Source organism: Rhyacophila brunnea, unplaced genomic scaffold, assembly GCF_057557595.1.
Source record: "Rhyacophila brunnea isolate RB1 unplaced genomic scaffold, BYU_Rbru_1.0 scaffold_24, whole genome shotgun sequence".
In the NCBI taxonomy this organism is placed as follows: Eukaryota; Metazoa; Arthropoda; class Insecta; order Trichoptera; family Rhyacophilidae; genus Rhyacophila; species Rhyacophila brunnea.
In genome coordinates, this window is record NW_028232904.1 from 29,467,135 (window position 1) to 29,484,623 (window position 17,489).

General features: G+C 35.3%; 1 protein-coding gene across 1 annotated transcript; it reads left to right on the forward strand.

Moving 5' to 3' along the window:
• The first annotated feature begins 4,176 nt into the window (after positions 1–4,176).
• Positions 4,177–7,780, forward strand: LOC147069300 (uncharacterized). The gene is made up of 3 exons (XM_085951146.1): positions 4,177–4,651; positions 5,235–5,489; positions 7,479–7,780. The coding sequence occupies exons 1-3, from the start codon at positions 4,177–4,179 to the stop codon at positions 7,655–7,657; spliced, it is 909 nt and encodes a 302-aa protein (XP_085807272.1). The 3' UTR covers positions 7,658–7,780.
• The last annotated feature ends 9,709 nt before the right edge of the window (positions 7,781–17,489 follow it).

The following is a 17,489-nucleotide window of genomic DNA, read 5'->3' on the forward strand; positions in this document are numbered from 1 at the left end:
TTCCTATGTATGATGTATGTTTTTCCTCTTCAGTTTTCGGTGTTAACATAATATTATTTTCAATGTGAACAAAATTAAAAATTGTTGATTAATATTTTTTTTTACAATTGATATTGTTCTCTTGTCTTGAAAAATTCTTCAAAAAGAAAGGAAAGAAAGAAAATTGAAAAACATGTAAATTTTTTTAATGGTTTGAGATGAAATATTATCACTGCTGAATTATGTTTATTATTTTTTGTAAATCGATTTTATAGCCGGGGAAAATTTAATTTTCCATTTTTTCGGTAATATTTAAAAAGAAAAATAATATTTCCATCGATGTCTCTTGTTAAAACTGTGTGTTTTTAATTTTTTATACTGTTTATATTCTATTTGTTTTTTTATTTTAATTTTATTAACAAAATGTGCAATCGATAAAAAAAAAATTATAATGTCCTATTTGCGGCATACAGATTTTATAAAAAAATAATATAGGCCTTTCTGAACTTCTTTCAAAATGCAAATATTCAGGAGTAACGTTTATATTATTATTATAATTGATTGTTGAATAGAATAAAACAAAACAGCTTTAGTTTTTTACACACCTCGCTTACTGCTAAAGAGGAATTGGACATTTTTTTAAATGGCAAACCTTATGTCAGGGTTTTGTTTCTGTTATTTTGACCAAAAAATAAACTCAGATAATAAGTCAACATGTCGATCAATTTGATCTTTTCTTTTTTAGCAGCAGGCGTGCGTGCTCCGAGAAAATATGTTGTTTCAAAGAAGTATATTCATTTTCATGATTCTTCAGGACAATTGTGTATGCATTGAATCGTCTCGATAGTGTATCTTTCACTTGTCCTTTTTTATGTACAGTATTTCATTATATTATAAAATATTAATATTCATTTCGACACTTGTTTGCTTTTTTCTTCAGTTAACTTTTGTACCTCCTATAATATTAGTATACTCGTCCTGACTCGTTATCTAATAACTCCGGTATAATAGCGCCCGTTACATGTGCACGGATTTACTGGCAACGATAGCGTGGAAAATTTAACTATCGCGACAATACTGTTCACTCACAGAAGCGCTGACCGCCTCGCCGATCTCATTCTTGAAGCGAACACGTGTTGTCATTTTTGGTGTTATTTATAAAATGCTCTGCGTGGTGCGGTTTGTTTTTTTTCCGGAAGGTTTGCTGCTATCGTTCCGTTGCGCAATTTGCAACTGCTGCGTGATAATTCAGAGGCCGTTAAACTTATTCGATCCACGCGTGCAGTCTCGCAATTGGCACGATAATACGTGTTTACGTTTGCATTTTCTTGTTACGGTCGCGACAATACGTACCGCCGCTGGTAAATCCGTGCACGTGTGAACGAATGATCTGGAGAAATCTATTCAAAGTCTTCCGTTCTCATCGATGATGTAGAATTTTCACTGTTGAGACTATCAGAGTCAGGAGTTTCACACGTTTCGATGGAGATAAAGCGAAATCAAGTTTAAATTTTATCGCTGCCGTCGGCATTCGTTTGGTACAAAAATATTTAATCGTTTTAAAGACGATCGTGTAAAATTTGAGATGATCGTAAAATGGATATAAATGTATTCAAATCATAACATGTAAAGTTTAAATAAATTTTATTGTATTACTTACAAGTAATTATATGTTATATTTTAGAGTTTAGTCGAAAGCGATGATTTTCACAATAATTATTAATATGACGTGATGATTAATTAATAATAATATGTTGAAATAAATGCACACGCAAAACATAACTATATTATAAAGTATTGACTAATAAAATATAAATATATTATAATATATATATTTATATAGATATATTATATCATGTCATATCATTACACTGAACATTTATATTCTAGTGTTGTATTGATAAAATTAATTGAAAAAATAAAAGTACTACAAGTGATTTTCTTTTGTTGTTTTTTTTTAATATTTCTCTCAACATTAAGTTTTGTTATTTTTATTGCTGCCGTATAGAATTAATCGGCTAAAGCTAATGTCATAGGCATCCACAGAACCGGATCCGAGAGGCGTATGGGTAAGTGTCATAAGTGAAGTTTGCTACGTAGTTTTAATTTGTTTGGTAACTGTTGAATATTGGTACGCGCATGAGTTGTATGTACCTCTATTTTCATATTGTACTTGAAATTATGCAAAAACCGCAACCGATTTGTTTTGTGTTGGATGGTTCGAATGAAAGACCCGGGACCCCAATTGAGTTGCTCAGTATCAAAGTCCGACAGACGCCGCAGCCGCCTCTCACGAAATTCATCTTTTAAATTGATTATGGTAGAGCGAGTGATGCTCTTTTCTAGTTTTAAGTAATACCAAAAACGGATACTCGACACCCGTGTTCACGAAGGCGGTGGACATGTGCACGTTGGGCGATTGCTGAGCCAGCGTCTACTTAAAATATTATAGCCTCGCGGCGGTGCGCTAATGTCATTCTAAAATATGGGATCTCTGTCGGTTTTTTTCAAAATAGAGATGTTATCTAATTGTTTTGAAGGAAAAGTATCATTTTTAATTAAACCAAATGAAATCGAGTAATGTTCGAAAGCAGGTAGCCGATCCCGGCGAATGAAAAAATGCCAAAAAAGAGACATCAGTCTCCGTATACATGATTATTAATTTTAACACTTTCCATGTTTTCTTATTTTTTCAATAAACTGAATTTTTGAGCTAACCTGAAATTTAAAAAGAAATTCATGTACTCAAATATTTATATAGGAAAACTCCATACTAGGGGAAAAATTTAAAGCCTTCCTGTTTAGGAAATATAAATTTGAATAACCCAAAGATATTAGGATTGATACGGTCAATACGGATGTAACGTATTCGAGTCTATCGAATCTCCTACTGACCTACTGATACATGCAAACGGACACTCGGTTTAATCCAAAGTTTTTTGTATGAAGTTTGTCCTCAAGAACTGTACTTTATATGTAACAACTAATGCTTTCACGACAATGCCTACCTACCTATCTTTACGCGTATTGTGCGCGCAGCAGGTAAACTCCCGGCGATAACCGCAGGGCTGCCCTAAGACCCACCGGATAGATGAAATAAAGTTCGGTGAATGTACGTCGCAGCGAAGAACTGTTCACCGAGAAGAGCGGACGGAGCCAGGAGAGGCCTTCGTCTGGCGGCGGATCGATCACGGACGATAATGAATGTTTTACTAACGCAGTTGAATAGGTAGAGGGTAGGTCGCACTCTCTGGCGGCATTCGGAATACATGTTCCAACCATGAGAAGTGTCTCTCCATGATTACTTCAATCGCCGAGGGCTGCCGTATCCGCTCACAAACTCAAGTGTCAAGCTCAAGCTTAGTAAGATGCCTTGTCTCTGCCATGCAGGAGCACAGGTAACACGCACGCGTTGTACAACATGAACATGAATTATTATTAAACATATAAAGTGGAATAACAAAAGGGCACCATACGTGTATTCGTATTATAATAATAGTCAATTTATATACTTGATTATTGGACTATTCGCACTACTCCATAGGATTGATGAGCATTATGCATCTACTTGCATATTTTATGTACACCCGATTCTCTTTTTGCATGGGTGATACGTTCTAGAGACTACCATGTAAAAAAAAATTAAGTTAATGTATAAAATGGGAGATAGGTTCCATTGGTCCGTTTTTTGGACCATGTTTATTTCAAAACCATGCAAAACGAGTGGATATATATATATTTTTTTTTAAAGATAAAACAGGCTATGAGTCCCAATGATAGTAGTATAGTAAAATATAAGTGAAACAATCACCTAAATGTATCATAACTTCACCAGGAATTGATGCCGGAGCCCCCGGATGAGAATCCAATGTTTAACGTATCAAACTATGAGGGCCCCCATCTCCAAACCATCCCGGTAATGTATACATGGTCTGCGATTTCCTGTCCTGTGATAGAAGATGCAATGTCTTGTGTGACGGTTCTAGCCCTGAAGCTTGAATTTGTTACGAATGGATGGTTCATTAATATGAAGAAAAGTATAGTTGCCAATGTTGCCATGTTTCATTGCATTAACACAGCTGCTTATTAGTTTATTCATCTAATCAATCAAACCGCACTGAAAATGTTGAATCGCCATTGACGCCACAATATTACTGAATCAATATATTTTTTTCTTTTACAGCCATTCAGCATTTTATGAATACTACAGAATCCAGACTGCTACACGAAGACGACCTCCCGAACGCCACGCCTGTCATAACGCTGGAACTCCTCTCGAGACCGGACCGAGACCGCAGCGTATCCGACCGCATCTCAAAATATACCGAAGGGGATGTCGTGAGACCCACTCTCATCTTAGACAGCAGTTCGGGCGTCCACTTTTTGACGGAAGACCAGGCATCTTCTCTGTTCTCGCCCAAACTGGAGCCGACGCACACGGACGGAGAGGACACCGACGACACGGCGCTGTCTCCGGCCAGATCCAAGCAGGAGCTGCTGGAGTATCTCATCAGGAGTGACGGCAGCGTCGTCTGCAAGCTCTGCGGAGAGATCTTGCAGAGTAGAACCCACTGGTATCGCCACAAATATAAATTCCACGTGGCGCCCGCAGCTAGCCCCGCACCTCTCTATAAGTGTGAGCAGTGCAGCGTATTCTTTAAGAGCAGGAAAGGTAATCATTTAAAAATTTTGCTCTTCATCTTACTAATTCCTTGTTTGAGTTTCAGCCTTCTTCATTTCTTCATCCGGATATTCCGAAGAGAGTTATTTATGTGGCATTTCGTATGTTTGCGGCATAATATAATGAGAGAGAAGGTCTCGCCTCATATGGCCATGACCGAAATATCATTAGGAATATTCAAACTAAAAATAATTTATAATTTTTAAAAAAATTAGAATATTATTGAATTTGTTCATTTAAGACGGTCAGAATGAACTAACATGAAGTTTGTAACTGAAAATGGAAGGGGCGGTATTCCAAGTTAGCATAGGGATGTCACAGACAATCAGTTGTGAAGAGAAACAATCGCAAACACTCAGGCTTTGAGAAAATCACTTATATATTGTGATCTCACTGAGAATCGAACTCGGGATCTCCAGATGAAAGGCCAGCGCCTTATGCACCGGACTACGAAGGCCGCCTTTTGTAAACTAGTGTACGCCATTGACAAATACAAGTCAGGATCGAGTCAGGTTGTTATACTGCTATTAGGATGTTTGTCATTTGACTGAGTCAGTATCGATTACATTTTCAGGTTACATCGGACATTTAGCGAGCAGACATCCGGAAGGCGAGAGCGGCATAGGAGAACCGAGCGTGAGTTCCATGCTCGACGAACCTGACATCAAGCAAGAGCCCATCGATGCGGAGCTCGCCATTCCTAGATGCGAAGTTCCCAACACGAATTACACGGGGGCAATTGTCACGGCTACCCCTAACATTGTTGCCAACACGGCTTGCAGCACAGCTCTCAAACTTGAGCACAAGAAAGTCATAAGGTCAACTAAAGGTGAGATCTTTTCTAATACATCATGTTTACAGATTAAATACAGTACACTCAGTAATCCGCCGCTCGATTATCCGACAACTACTACAATCCACCGTTATTTTTACTAGTTGAAAGCACAAAATCAAGCTCTATAATTCGCCAGTATTCGATTGTCAAATTCAGAAGTCCGCCGCGTACAAGTATACAACGCAGATGAGACAGGTTTATTTTGGAAACTTCTCCTTCGTAAAACGTACGTTCATCGCGAAGAAAGTAAAGTACCAGGGAGGAAAGTGACCAAGGTTGCGCATCACAATTATGCTGTGCTCCAATGCAACCGGGACACACAAACTGAAGCTTTTGGTCATAGGGAAAGCCAGGAATCCTAAGTCATTCAAGAATATCTGCCTCACTGAACAACTGGTGGTGTCAAGTGATTTACTGTTTAATATTAATAAACTTGGTTTATAAATAGTATGTATGATATTAAGTAAATACTTGATTTTGATTTTAAATAAAACCGTAATTTGCTAGTACAAGTTTCTCAAGAAAAAAAAATATTTTTACGAAATAAGTACTTGTTTTAATTTTTACCATATTTTGTATGTATGCACTATAATCCGCCGCTTTCACTAATTGGACACTTTTTTGGCAGATTACTTAGAGAGTACTGTACAACCCATACAGTGCAAAACATTCCTAAATAATATAACATTTTAAGATTTTTATAGTTTGAAAACACTATTAATAACTCTGATAATAATAATGCCCTTATTAGCACTGATTATTTTAGGACAGATATATTAAAAAATATGAGGGAATCTCCTATATATTATTATTATGCAGAGATTCCAAGAATTTAAAAATGGTAAACAAACCCTAGCATTTGTTTTAAATCAGCCCATTGCAAAAGTCGACAAATTAAATTTTTCTCCATTTGATATTGACAAGAGCACTTTTGAAATACAATAAATTGTATTGGATATAACGAGCAAAGAGTTATGGAGCTCCAAGTTTGTATGTCTTGCCACCGAAATTGAAGATTCGGAGAGAGTAAATGCAATTTAATTTTACAACACAATTGGCGCGCTCTAAAAAATCTACATAAGGTAGATACTGTGATTTTTTAATACATGGAATAACTTTTCGAACTCATATGACCAGTTGAAACAAATTGTATTATTTGCTATTTTTACTATATTCGAGTCTACATAATAATATGTATGTGAATAATCATTTTCAAACATGAACAATATAAAGAATATTTAAAAAAAACCAAATAACTGATGAGGATTTGGAGTCGTGTCTGAAATAAAAACTACAAGTTACATACATACCAAACATACAAAAAATCTCAAAAAAAATGCAAGGAAGGTCATTGTTCACATTTGTTTTAAAGAATGTGTGAAAATTGTTTGTATTTCATATTCTGTAAAAATTATATTTATAATTTCATCAATAAAAAACATATTTATTTAAGTATGTTAGTTTTATTCCGGAAATCTTCTTCACTTACAAAATAAACAATTATAAAATGTAATTAATTCATTTAATTAAATTATATTTATAAAAATGTACGAATGGCTCTGGATTTTTTTTTTAACCGTTATGCTACTTATATTTGGCTCTTTTGGTTCAAGAGTTTGCCGACCCCTGCTATAGACCTATGGGGTGATCGATCAAAATCCATACCGCGATGGACGTGAAAGTCAGGCCTGTTATAATCTAGTCACTCGTTTAAAAAAAACGACTCGAATAAAATGTATGAAGTCATTTAGCTAAACCGGATCTGCTGTCCTTGTCTTTTGACATATTGTAACATTGTATCATTGATGTGACTATGTAAGATCCATAACTGTGAATTCACGACCTTTTCTTTTAATAACTTGTTTTTTATTAATTGACAACATTATCGGAAACTTAGTAAACAAACATTATTTACGCCATTATTGTACCAAGGTTTAAATTGTGTTAGTAGATGGTTTAACCTCATTGTAGATGTACTTTCAGGAGGGTCTGAAGTCAGCGGCGGAGACGCAGGCGGGGTGGAGTGGGAGAAACAGAGAAGACGGGAGGAGCGGCTGGTGGCCGACATCATCGCTCGCGTTCGGAGAGAGTGCGAGGCGTCCGGGGCTTCCGGGGGAGCGAGAAGGGGCTACTCTCGCCGTTCCGCTCTCACCAATGGATAGACGCAATCATTCATTTGTTTATTACTGCATTAACATGAAAACAATACAAAATATAATATTCGACGGAAAATGCACAGATGTTGTATGTATGATAATGATATTATGTATGTGATATGTCTTGAGAAAAACGAATTTCGAATATTTCAATCGATTGAAAATCTTTCGCAAAATAGATATATGTATCGTCGTTGTAAGTGCAATACGGAGAAAGATCTGCCTTTTTAAAAATACGTCATTATCATATATAAAAATATATAGTTATCGGCTTAAATCAATAACAATAATATTGTGTATAAAGTTTTTTTCAAGCTTTTTAGACCTGCAGACCGTGCCAGTGAAAATAGAAGAAATATTTCAAGGACCGTTAACGCAGAAATGAAAACTATTATTTATATAGTATTTTGTTCATTAGTTTTTAAATCTTACACTCTAAAAGATAGCCATAGCAGATATAATACAACAGTCTGATTGTGAATGACATAAAAAAATTCTAGTGTTAGTTGAAATAATCAGAAACCAATCAGTAAATAAATTGTTAATATTAGAACTTCTGGAATTTTGAGAAAGGAATATTTATTTTTAAAAAAATTTGTGTAAAAACTTTTGCCTCATCTGTCTAAAGTTAATAACAATCACTGTGACTTCACTCTCTGTTTCGTTTTTATTACTGACATGGTCGATCAAGTCGCCTCACACGACTAATTAGGTAGGAAGTCGAAAATGCGGACAATAATTCAATGACCCTGCAGCTTAGAGATGGGTATTCTTCTTCCAATGATATCTTAAACTGAGAGAAAGTGTGTATTTTATGACCGGACACCGGAATAGCACCAGGAGACTCAACTAAGTTTCCATTTTCTGAAGAATCAAGTGTGCGCGACATGATGTCTTCCATGAAGGAATATTGCCTTTACGTGAATTCTCATTTTCATGCTAATAGCGACACCCTTAAATGTTGACTTGTTATAAATACGGTGACTTTCCGGTTGATGTCGGCTACGATTGAAAATTCTTTCAAAAGTGAAAACATTTCTAAATATCTTCCCGTTCCCGGTACCTACACGAATATCCGAAAAGCCGACTTCTTTTTAAATGTGTCTTGTTATCTCTGTGCTTAAAATCCACGGAGAGAAATATTAAGAGCGTGCATAAGTGAAACGGCAAATAATATTGAACAGTATGTGGGACGTAATTTCGGCCGCGTTGCCAGTCTGAGAGCGATAGTCGACCTGTTAGCACGTCAATTTGTTTTGTGATGGCGTCGGAGGAATATATTCTTAAATCGTGTAAAGATGACTAAAAAACGTTCCGCATGTACTTGAAAAAGAAAACATGTCAATGAATATACTATTATTATTACGAATATAATAATAAATATAACATTAAAAGGACGCATGTTGAATTTTTATGACAAATTATATTTTGTTTGGCTCGCGTCATTTGCACAATCCGCGCATCGCCTAGTCACGATCTTTTTAGATCATGCCTCAGCTGAGGTATAGCCTTAAGTTAACGTCGCTTGGAAGTTTTGGCGTAGGCATTTAAAAATGGGTGACGACTATCTCTTCAGAACATTTTCGTAAATGTTTCATTTGAAAGATTGCACTTACACCGACGAAATCATGTATTTCAATCGGCCGCAGTAATTTTAAATATTATATTTTGACATTGAACAATGGAATAATAACTTAATTAATGACGCCGGACTGACACACTGACCCGTTAACTTGATAAATACAACATAATACAATACAATTCTATTCTTTGACATAAAAAAACATGCATTAAACAGCGACGGTAATAAATCAACATATCTTTTGTAAATAATAATCTCCTACTTACTAAATTAAATCACTGTTTAACTAAAAACTGATTTGTAATTCGTAAATCATATTATTTATATAAAAAGGATGTGTAATAAAATTTATTTATCAAGTGCTCAGTTTAAGCACCTAACGGTAACTGCCCATTCCAATAGAGATCTGAAATTGAGAATATTAAAGAATGGTTCAAATAATACTATAATAATTACCGGTAGTTTTTATCTTTACTTATGTATTGACATACAATCACAGGTATAATGTTACAACTCAATCACCGATATTGGTAATTTGGTTATTGACAAATGTAATTATAATAATTTCTGTCTGTCAATAGTAATAGGTATAGACCGATTTCTATATTAAGTCTTATATGTCACAGCGCTGCGTGCTCTGACACTATTACATCTCGCCCTCTTCGCGTGTTCTGCCACCTTTGAGATGAGATGAATTAAACGCTTTCTTTTTTTTTTCTCCTCTTCACGATACTTCTACATTCGAAATGATACTCTTCATTTGTTTCCGCAAAGATTTAAGCATTTTAATGCAATACACGTGTTGTTTTTCAATTTGTGTTTTTAGTCAGAGCATCGACCTTATAGGCAGAGCGAGCGGCTGACATCCATTCCTCGTAGAAACAAAAATCTGTCAATAAAAGATAGATATCAAAAGAAATGCTAATAAAACTCCGTACGATATCGAACGCGCCCCATATTATGGGCGCTCGGAATGTAGTAGCGGGGAGAATAAATGCGGGGGAAACTTTTAGTTCCAGAAACGACCATAGTGACACAGAAGACTTGATACGGAAGTCAGTGACGTCCTTAGACAAAATGCCGCCCCTAAGCAGCGCCAAAATGCCGCCCCATTTTACAGAGTTTTTTTTATCACCCTTTCATGACTCCAATATCTAAGAATTTTTTTGTATGGATACATTACTAAAAATATATTTATATACCACTAAATCTAATTTAAATGCCTCTTCTACTTCTACTACGACGACCGACAAAAATATTTGGATAAATTAATTATGTAAGTATGTACCTACCTATAATTAAAATATGATTTTCAAACCTGCACGTGTCATTGCTGGTCATCAAGGACGTGACGTCCAAGGACAATTGAAGTAAACTAGACATTGCGAACCGAACAAAAAAAATACAGTCCTGTTAAACCTGTTATGTTAATTAATAGATACATTTTGTTTCCAACCAGCGAGCTGATTTTTTAACGGAAAGATATTTCCGTTATTACTAAGTTTAGGTACCTATTTATATATATACCTAATGATTTTCCTCGATTTGCCGCCCTTAGAGTAACTGCCGCCCCCAAGCGACGCTCAATTTGCCCTACCCCCACGGGACGTCACTGGCGGAAGTCGCCCTGTACGTCGACATATTTTGCTCACTTGACAAATGAAAGTGTTTACAGACATGTGACAAATTATACAGTTATACCTGCGATTGCGTGTCACCGCTCACTTCTTTTTGACTGTCTTTCAAATAATTAATATTACTCTACGTAATCTATACATATTTTTCTCAGTGTTGTCATAATCAAACTTAACTAATTAAATAATACACAAGTAATAAAACAATATTAAATTAATAGTCTTAAAAAATAAACAACCTCCATTCTATTTTAATTAATATATTAGCTATAGGAAGACATGGACATTTTTAGTTTAAAAAATAAAATAAACAATATTATTGTCGATAGAGAGTAACTCGATACCAATAATTATTAAATAGTGTACAACTTTACTGCTCAAAAGATCAAGTGACATTTTTTAGGTTAAAAGTTTTGATTTTTCTTTAAAATGTAATCTCTATGGGGCTTAATTTTAAACTTTCTCAAAGTAATACCAATAAAAGTATCTGATTCATTGTCAAACAGAGCAGTAGTAATTAAACGGTACTTAAAACGAATTCAATGGCAATGGGAAAACACATTGGCTTATAAAGTCGTTGTCTCAGGTTCGAATCGTTGAGTGAGTGGCTAACATCCATTTCTTGTAAAAACAAAAATCTTTTTTATCAACCTCCATTCTATGGGAACCCATATGCTCTGGTTCAAGTCGAAGTTTACACTATTTTTGTCGAATCTCCACAACTCACCTCCGCTATAATGGTTTGGTTCAGGCGAGGTCTAATTGATTTTTAAAACTAACCAGTACCGTCTGCAATTTGTATTCTCGGTTCAATGGAAAACAAATAAGTATGACCGACAAAGTTTAGTGTGCAGTGTTTCTATAAGATCTTAACAGCCTACCTCCACCCTTTGCCGGTGATGCATAATGTTGTCCAATTTATACATCGACAATGTCACAAACATTTTTATTACACTAAAATAATTCAAATTTCATATTTTCTTATAAATGGTTGCAATGCTAAATTCAAAACTTTTAGAGTAAGGAAGAATGAATAGAAAAGTTATAGGTCTGTTACCGAAAGTTGAGGCGACCAGAATGCTCACACAGACGCATTGTTTACAAACAGTGTTTCAAATTTTTAAATCGACTTTTAAATAATTACAAGATAAAAAGAACTTTTTATATACGTTTTTAAATTTACTGTTCAATTATTATGCTCAATATGCTCAAACTTGTACTTTGATATGAAGTAAATAAAAAACAAACAAACAAACAAATATAGAATACTGAAATGTCATTTTGATTTCCATAGTAACACACGTATATATTAATAATTTAGTTGCTAGGACCACCCACTTAGCAACCGATAATAGTGGATTGGATTACGGCTTTCTTCCGAAATAACTTTTCATACAAAACAGAATTTACTGGAACTGAATTCAATTCTACTTAAAGATGGCTAAAAGTATTAAAAGAATGCATTGGCATCGTGTTCTGATATAATATATTCTAAAAGTTTCAAATGTCTAGCTAGTCGGGAAGTTAGTTAAAAATCGATTGCAAGATTTGTACTGAATAAACAACCACCGGACAAATAAGAATACGAGCTAATAAAAACGTTGTGAAAAGGAGATTCTTTGTTTTGATTTAGGAAAAAAAAATCGAACTAATCAAAAAAGAAACAGCCTGTAAAAGAATAATGTATTCTTCAAAAAACACTAATAGGTACAGACAATCTTTCATATCTGTGATCGCCTTAACTTTCGGTAATAGACCTTGACCTACAAACTTATCTGTAGAATGGCCAAAAATGGAACTACAAATTACCATAAGACGTCATTTTGAAAATTTCATTTGAATGTCAGATTTTGTCCAGTTACGAGTCTTGATTGGGTAGTTTTTGACAGTCAAGTGGCTCCCCTATCCCATTTTTCAGATAAGTTTGTAGGCTTTTATACTGTTGTAATTTGTAATTCAATTGTTTTAGATAATCACTTGATCTGTTAATGCGTAATGTTTTCCATTTATTTTATTACTTTCTATTGTAACTTTGAAGCGATTAATAAAATTAGCGATCGGATGTTTTCAAATGTTTTTTAAATTATATAATAACACATTTTGAAAGTGTTCTATTTACCATTGTAAATATGTACAAAAAATGAAATATTCTTTGTAAATTGTAATTACTATTATCGACTAGATCTAGATAGGTTTAATCAAATATACTACATAGTAATTTATTGTAAATCCTTCTAAAGTGATACTCGAATCAGTGTATGTATAATTATTTCAAAACTTGTGATTAAATAATAATAATATGTGTCAATAATTACTAATCATGTGTCGTCTTGTAAAAAGATCTTTGAATAATTAAATTAAAAATATTAATAGTTCCTGTGGCAGAAAAAAGTGCCACATCGATTTATCGTATACTGTGTTTACCCCAATAATGACATTCAGTTTATTTACGAATTACAAATTACATTTATTTTTTTCGTAATTGTCATCTAATTAACTTCTCCACTTACGGCCTGGCTTATTTCACCCTGTCACGCCCCAGCATTGGGGCAAAAGGCGAGCGCAAGTTCATGCCACTTTCCTCGGTCCATCGCCAATTCTCGCTCTTCCCGCCACGCCTCCATCCCCTTATTGTCACAAACTCTTTTACCCCCATGTCTAAATTGCATCGCATTCTTTAATTCAACTCCCTCCCGACGATTAGGGTGTAATGTCATATATGAATGACCCCTTGGGATGCCTATCAAGTTTGCATTGTGAAATCAGACCTTATAACTAAAATAAATAACGGTATCACTGAAGGAATACTAATCTGTTACTGAATATTATAAATAAATATTAGTCTTCTGAAATCGATTTCAAAAATTGAAAAGCTGGTTCATAAGTGGAGAATTTCATGTGTTTCCAATGAATATTGTGTCTGCTATTGACTGATTGGGTTTCAACTTCAACTTCAACAGCATGACTTTGAAATCAATACGTATACCTATATTATAATGTTATTTAAAATCCTGTATTTTTGTTTTAAATAATAAAAATATTTTGAAAGACTGTTTGGATATTAAAATTAATGTGGAATTTAGTTTTTTTTTGTGATTTGCCAAGTAATCATGTGCCAATTAATGTAGTTAACTGTTTTATTAATATGATGTCAATAGAACAGAGTCAGTTCTAGGAGTTTTTAACTAGAATACTTTTGTTGTAAAACTAAACCACGTCTTCTCGGGTTATATTTTGTCATAAATCCTAATTAATCGGTGTCATGTACTTCCGCTAAAACTTAATCAATCTATCGATCAAGAGATTTCAGCGCCTGTCGGGTGCCGCTCGATGACCGGATCTGTCTGGCGGTTGTGCACTAGCCGGAAAATATGTTCAGTCCATTGACTTTTCATTTGACTGACAACCGATCGTTGTGAAATAGTTTGCCGGTCCATCTGGATTGCAAAATATGGTGATTGACCTTTTTAATTGTTGCAAGACCTATTGACACTGAGCGAAGGCCTAAAAATTGGAGCAATGTGATTCATTGTGCCAAACGTAGATGTTAACATTTAGTTTCAAAACTGACGATTTTTTAAATTTATTATGTTCCAACGTTTTCAATATTTTTTTTCTAAATATTGTTAAAAGGGAGACTAGTTTATGAATGTACACAACTTTATGTTATTGTATACCTACTCTATTCTGCTTCAATATTACAAGGTTGTCATGTTATTTAGGTCACCGGCGGTGTTATATGTGTCTTCTTCTCGGTTGTTTCCTCAAGGCTGAGTATTGTGACCTGTATTGTACCTGAAATGGTCACTCCACCTCGGCTGAGATTGTAATAGCTCAGAGTGCTTATATATTAGATTTGATTCACGCGAATCATAGTTAGGCCGATAGCTCTGTTCCCAAAGAAGTCACAAAGATGTGAGGTTCAAATCCCACTCGGCCTAATTATTTTTCTATAATTATTTCTAATATACGAGGGTCGTCCGTAAAATAAGGTCTCCAATTTTTTTTCACAAAGAAAAACACATTTATTTGCAATGAATACATTGTTGGAAAGCCTGGACTTTCTACTATTTTTCTACATAATCCCCATTGCGATCGATGCATTTTTGCATGCGGTGTAGCATTTTTCGTATACCCGTGTCATAGAACTCTCCTGCCGCGGCGTGCAGGTAGCATACAACCTCTTCTTTCAACCCCTCGTCGGTCCTGAAATTTGTCTTATCCAGGTGTGACTTCAACGCAGGAAAGAGATGATAATCACTCGGTGCTAGGTCCAGGCTGCAGGGGGGACAATTGAATCCGAGAATTCCTCGCCCTCTTCTGCGTAGCAATCAAGGAATTTGCGGGCTGCTTCAACTTGTAGCCGTTGGTGATCTTCGGTGAGGATTTTGAGGACCCACCTTGCACACACCTTGTAATAAAACAAATGTTCTGTCAAAATCTTGTCAATAGTAGTCTTACTGACATCAGGGATCAATTTGCACAGCTGCCGAATCGTCACCCATCAATTTTCAAGCATTACCCTCTCCACTTTTGCATTCGTTTTGTCCGAAACTGATGGCCGTCTGGCACGCTGTTCATCATGGACGTCTGTACGTTCATTTTTAAAATCTGCATAATTTTCGCACGTTTTTGATGTCTATACACTGTTGTCAATACACTTCACATAACTGTCGATAAATTTCTATAGGTGTAGTGTCCTTAGCACACAAAAAACGAATAATAGAACGTAACACACACCTGGCGGTAGCGGCGAGTGGAAGCTCCATCATGGACGGCTACCAAACCAAGACTAAGCGTCGTAGACAGCTCGGGGTGGTGGGGATTTGTAGGCGGGGAACCAAGTTACACACTAGTGTTGCCTGATCTTGCTTTAAAGCATTCTTCGCGACTCCAGCGCCTTGGAGACCTTATTTTACGGACAACCCTCGTATAATATATTTTTTGAGGTATTGTAAAATAGTGTATTTTTAATAAGAAGAATTTAACATTCTTAAATCTTGTATTGAATGAAAAGTAATAATTTAATAGAATGTGCACTATTAAATGAATAAAAAAAACTATTTAGATCGACCATACCACAGGGGGCGCTCTGGGTAAACTGGGAATTGTCTCCGGTAACATACAATCTTGTAACATTGGAGCAGTGAATTTAGATATTTTTTTCCAAATATCAGTAAGGCCACATAATGTAAAGATCTAACAAAAGATGTAGATATTCTACATATTAAGTCAGGTCATACAATATAATGTTATAATAATCAAAACCTGACAATGTGAAATTGATTAGTAGCATTTAGTCACCACTAACCATTTACTCTGAACTCTGTTTCAATTACAATCAGCGCTCGAAATGGAAAATATCACGAACCGGAGCGCTCGACAATTTTCTGAAGATATTTAGAAAGTTATCTAAATTTATGTGTATTTTATAAAAATAAGTGTGTTAAAAGGCTTATCTAGTTCAGACGATGAACATATTTTTTCCACGAGACATTTACCGATTTCACGAAACGTAACGGCGCTCCGGTGCATTCCGGTCCATTTCGAGCCCTGATTACAATATACCTGGATATTATGTATTTTGTTATTCGAAAGAATAATTTAATCTGATACTTATTGATTTAATGACGTAACAATCCAATCTTCATAGGTTGATCTATGAACAAAGCAGGAGTGTTGACTAAAAATGAAAATATTATATTAATATTGTGATCTTATATTGTAAAAAATGTAACCTGTGTAAACTAATATTTGTTATATTGTTTTTAACGTCATAATCATTTCTGAAATGTGTGAATCGAAATGTGCAATTTATTTCAATACCTGTGCTGTAACACATGTGCAATTTAATGTTTATTTCAAACTTTGACGATGGGATGGTCCAATTTCAAATTGTATTTAAATATTATGTGGTATGCGGTACCCTCGAGGTTGTGTCACAAGGGTAAAGAGTGTCACACTCTCTGGCTGCATCCGGAACACGTGCCTGGCCACGTGAAGCGTCTCTTACGATCACTTTAATCGCTAAGGGCTGCCGCATCCGCTCACGAACTCAAGTAAACTAAACAATAATGTGGCCCTGAGATTCGGCGTAGACGTAGATTCTCAAAATTCAAAAGCTGAAACCTTTGAAACTCAGTAAGATGTCCTGTCTCACAGCCGTACAGGCGGCACTCACGCGTTGAATAAACGATATTTGGTCGTCACAGAATACGGTCTTGACCTCCGTGCGAGTTCGAGTCGGCTGAATGCGGATTCCAAGTTTGCTGGAATTAGTAGAGCCCACTTTGAGAATTCATAAAACAACGCCCACCCATGATCCGAACATCCGAAGTGATTCGGTCGAATAGAGTAGAGCAATACTACCAATTGGCATCACCGATGTTAGGTTAGTTCCGCACCTTGAGAGAACAGATAACAATTTTCACATCCTACGTACTAAATCCACATTTTCGCCCTACAGTATAGCTACATTATTACAAGAGTATTCGAACAAAAGCATTGTGGGTTAGTCGAACAAAATGCCCTAAATCCAAGGCTGATTTAGGTATGTTTTTCATGAATGAAATTCCAATTATAGAATTATAATATCGGTAATGAAGGATTCATCATAAACAGG

Bases quoted from the DNA above. Each gene is read 5' to 3' on its own strand.
- LOC147069300 (XM_085951146.1), top strand. From the start codon at position 4,177: ATGAATACTACAGAATCCAGACTGCTACACGAAGACGACCTCCCGAAC. The intron at 4,652-5,234 runs GTAATCATTTAA...TTACATTTTCAG, and splicing joins ATTCTTTAAGAGCAGGAAAG to GTTACATCGGACATTTAGCG. The intron at 5,490-7,478 runs GTGAGATCTTTT...ATGTACTTTCAG, and splicing joins AGTCATAAGGTCAACTAAAG to GAGGGTCTGAAGTCAGCGGC.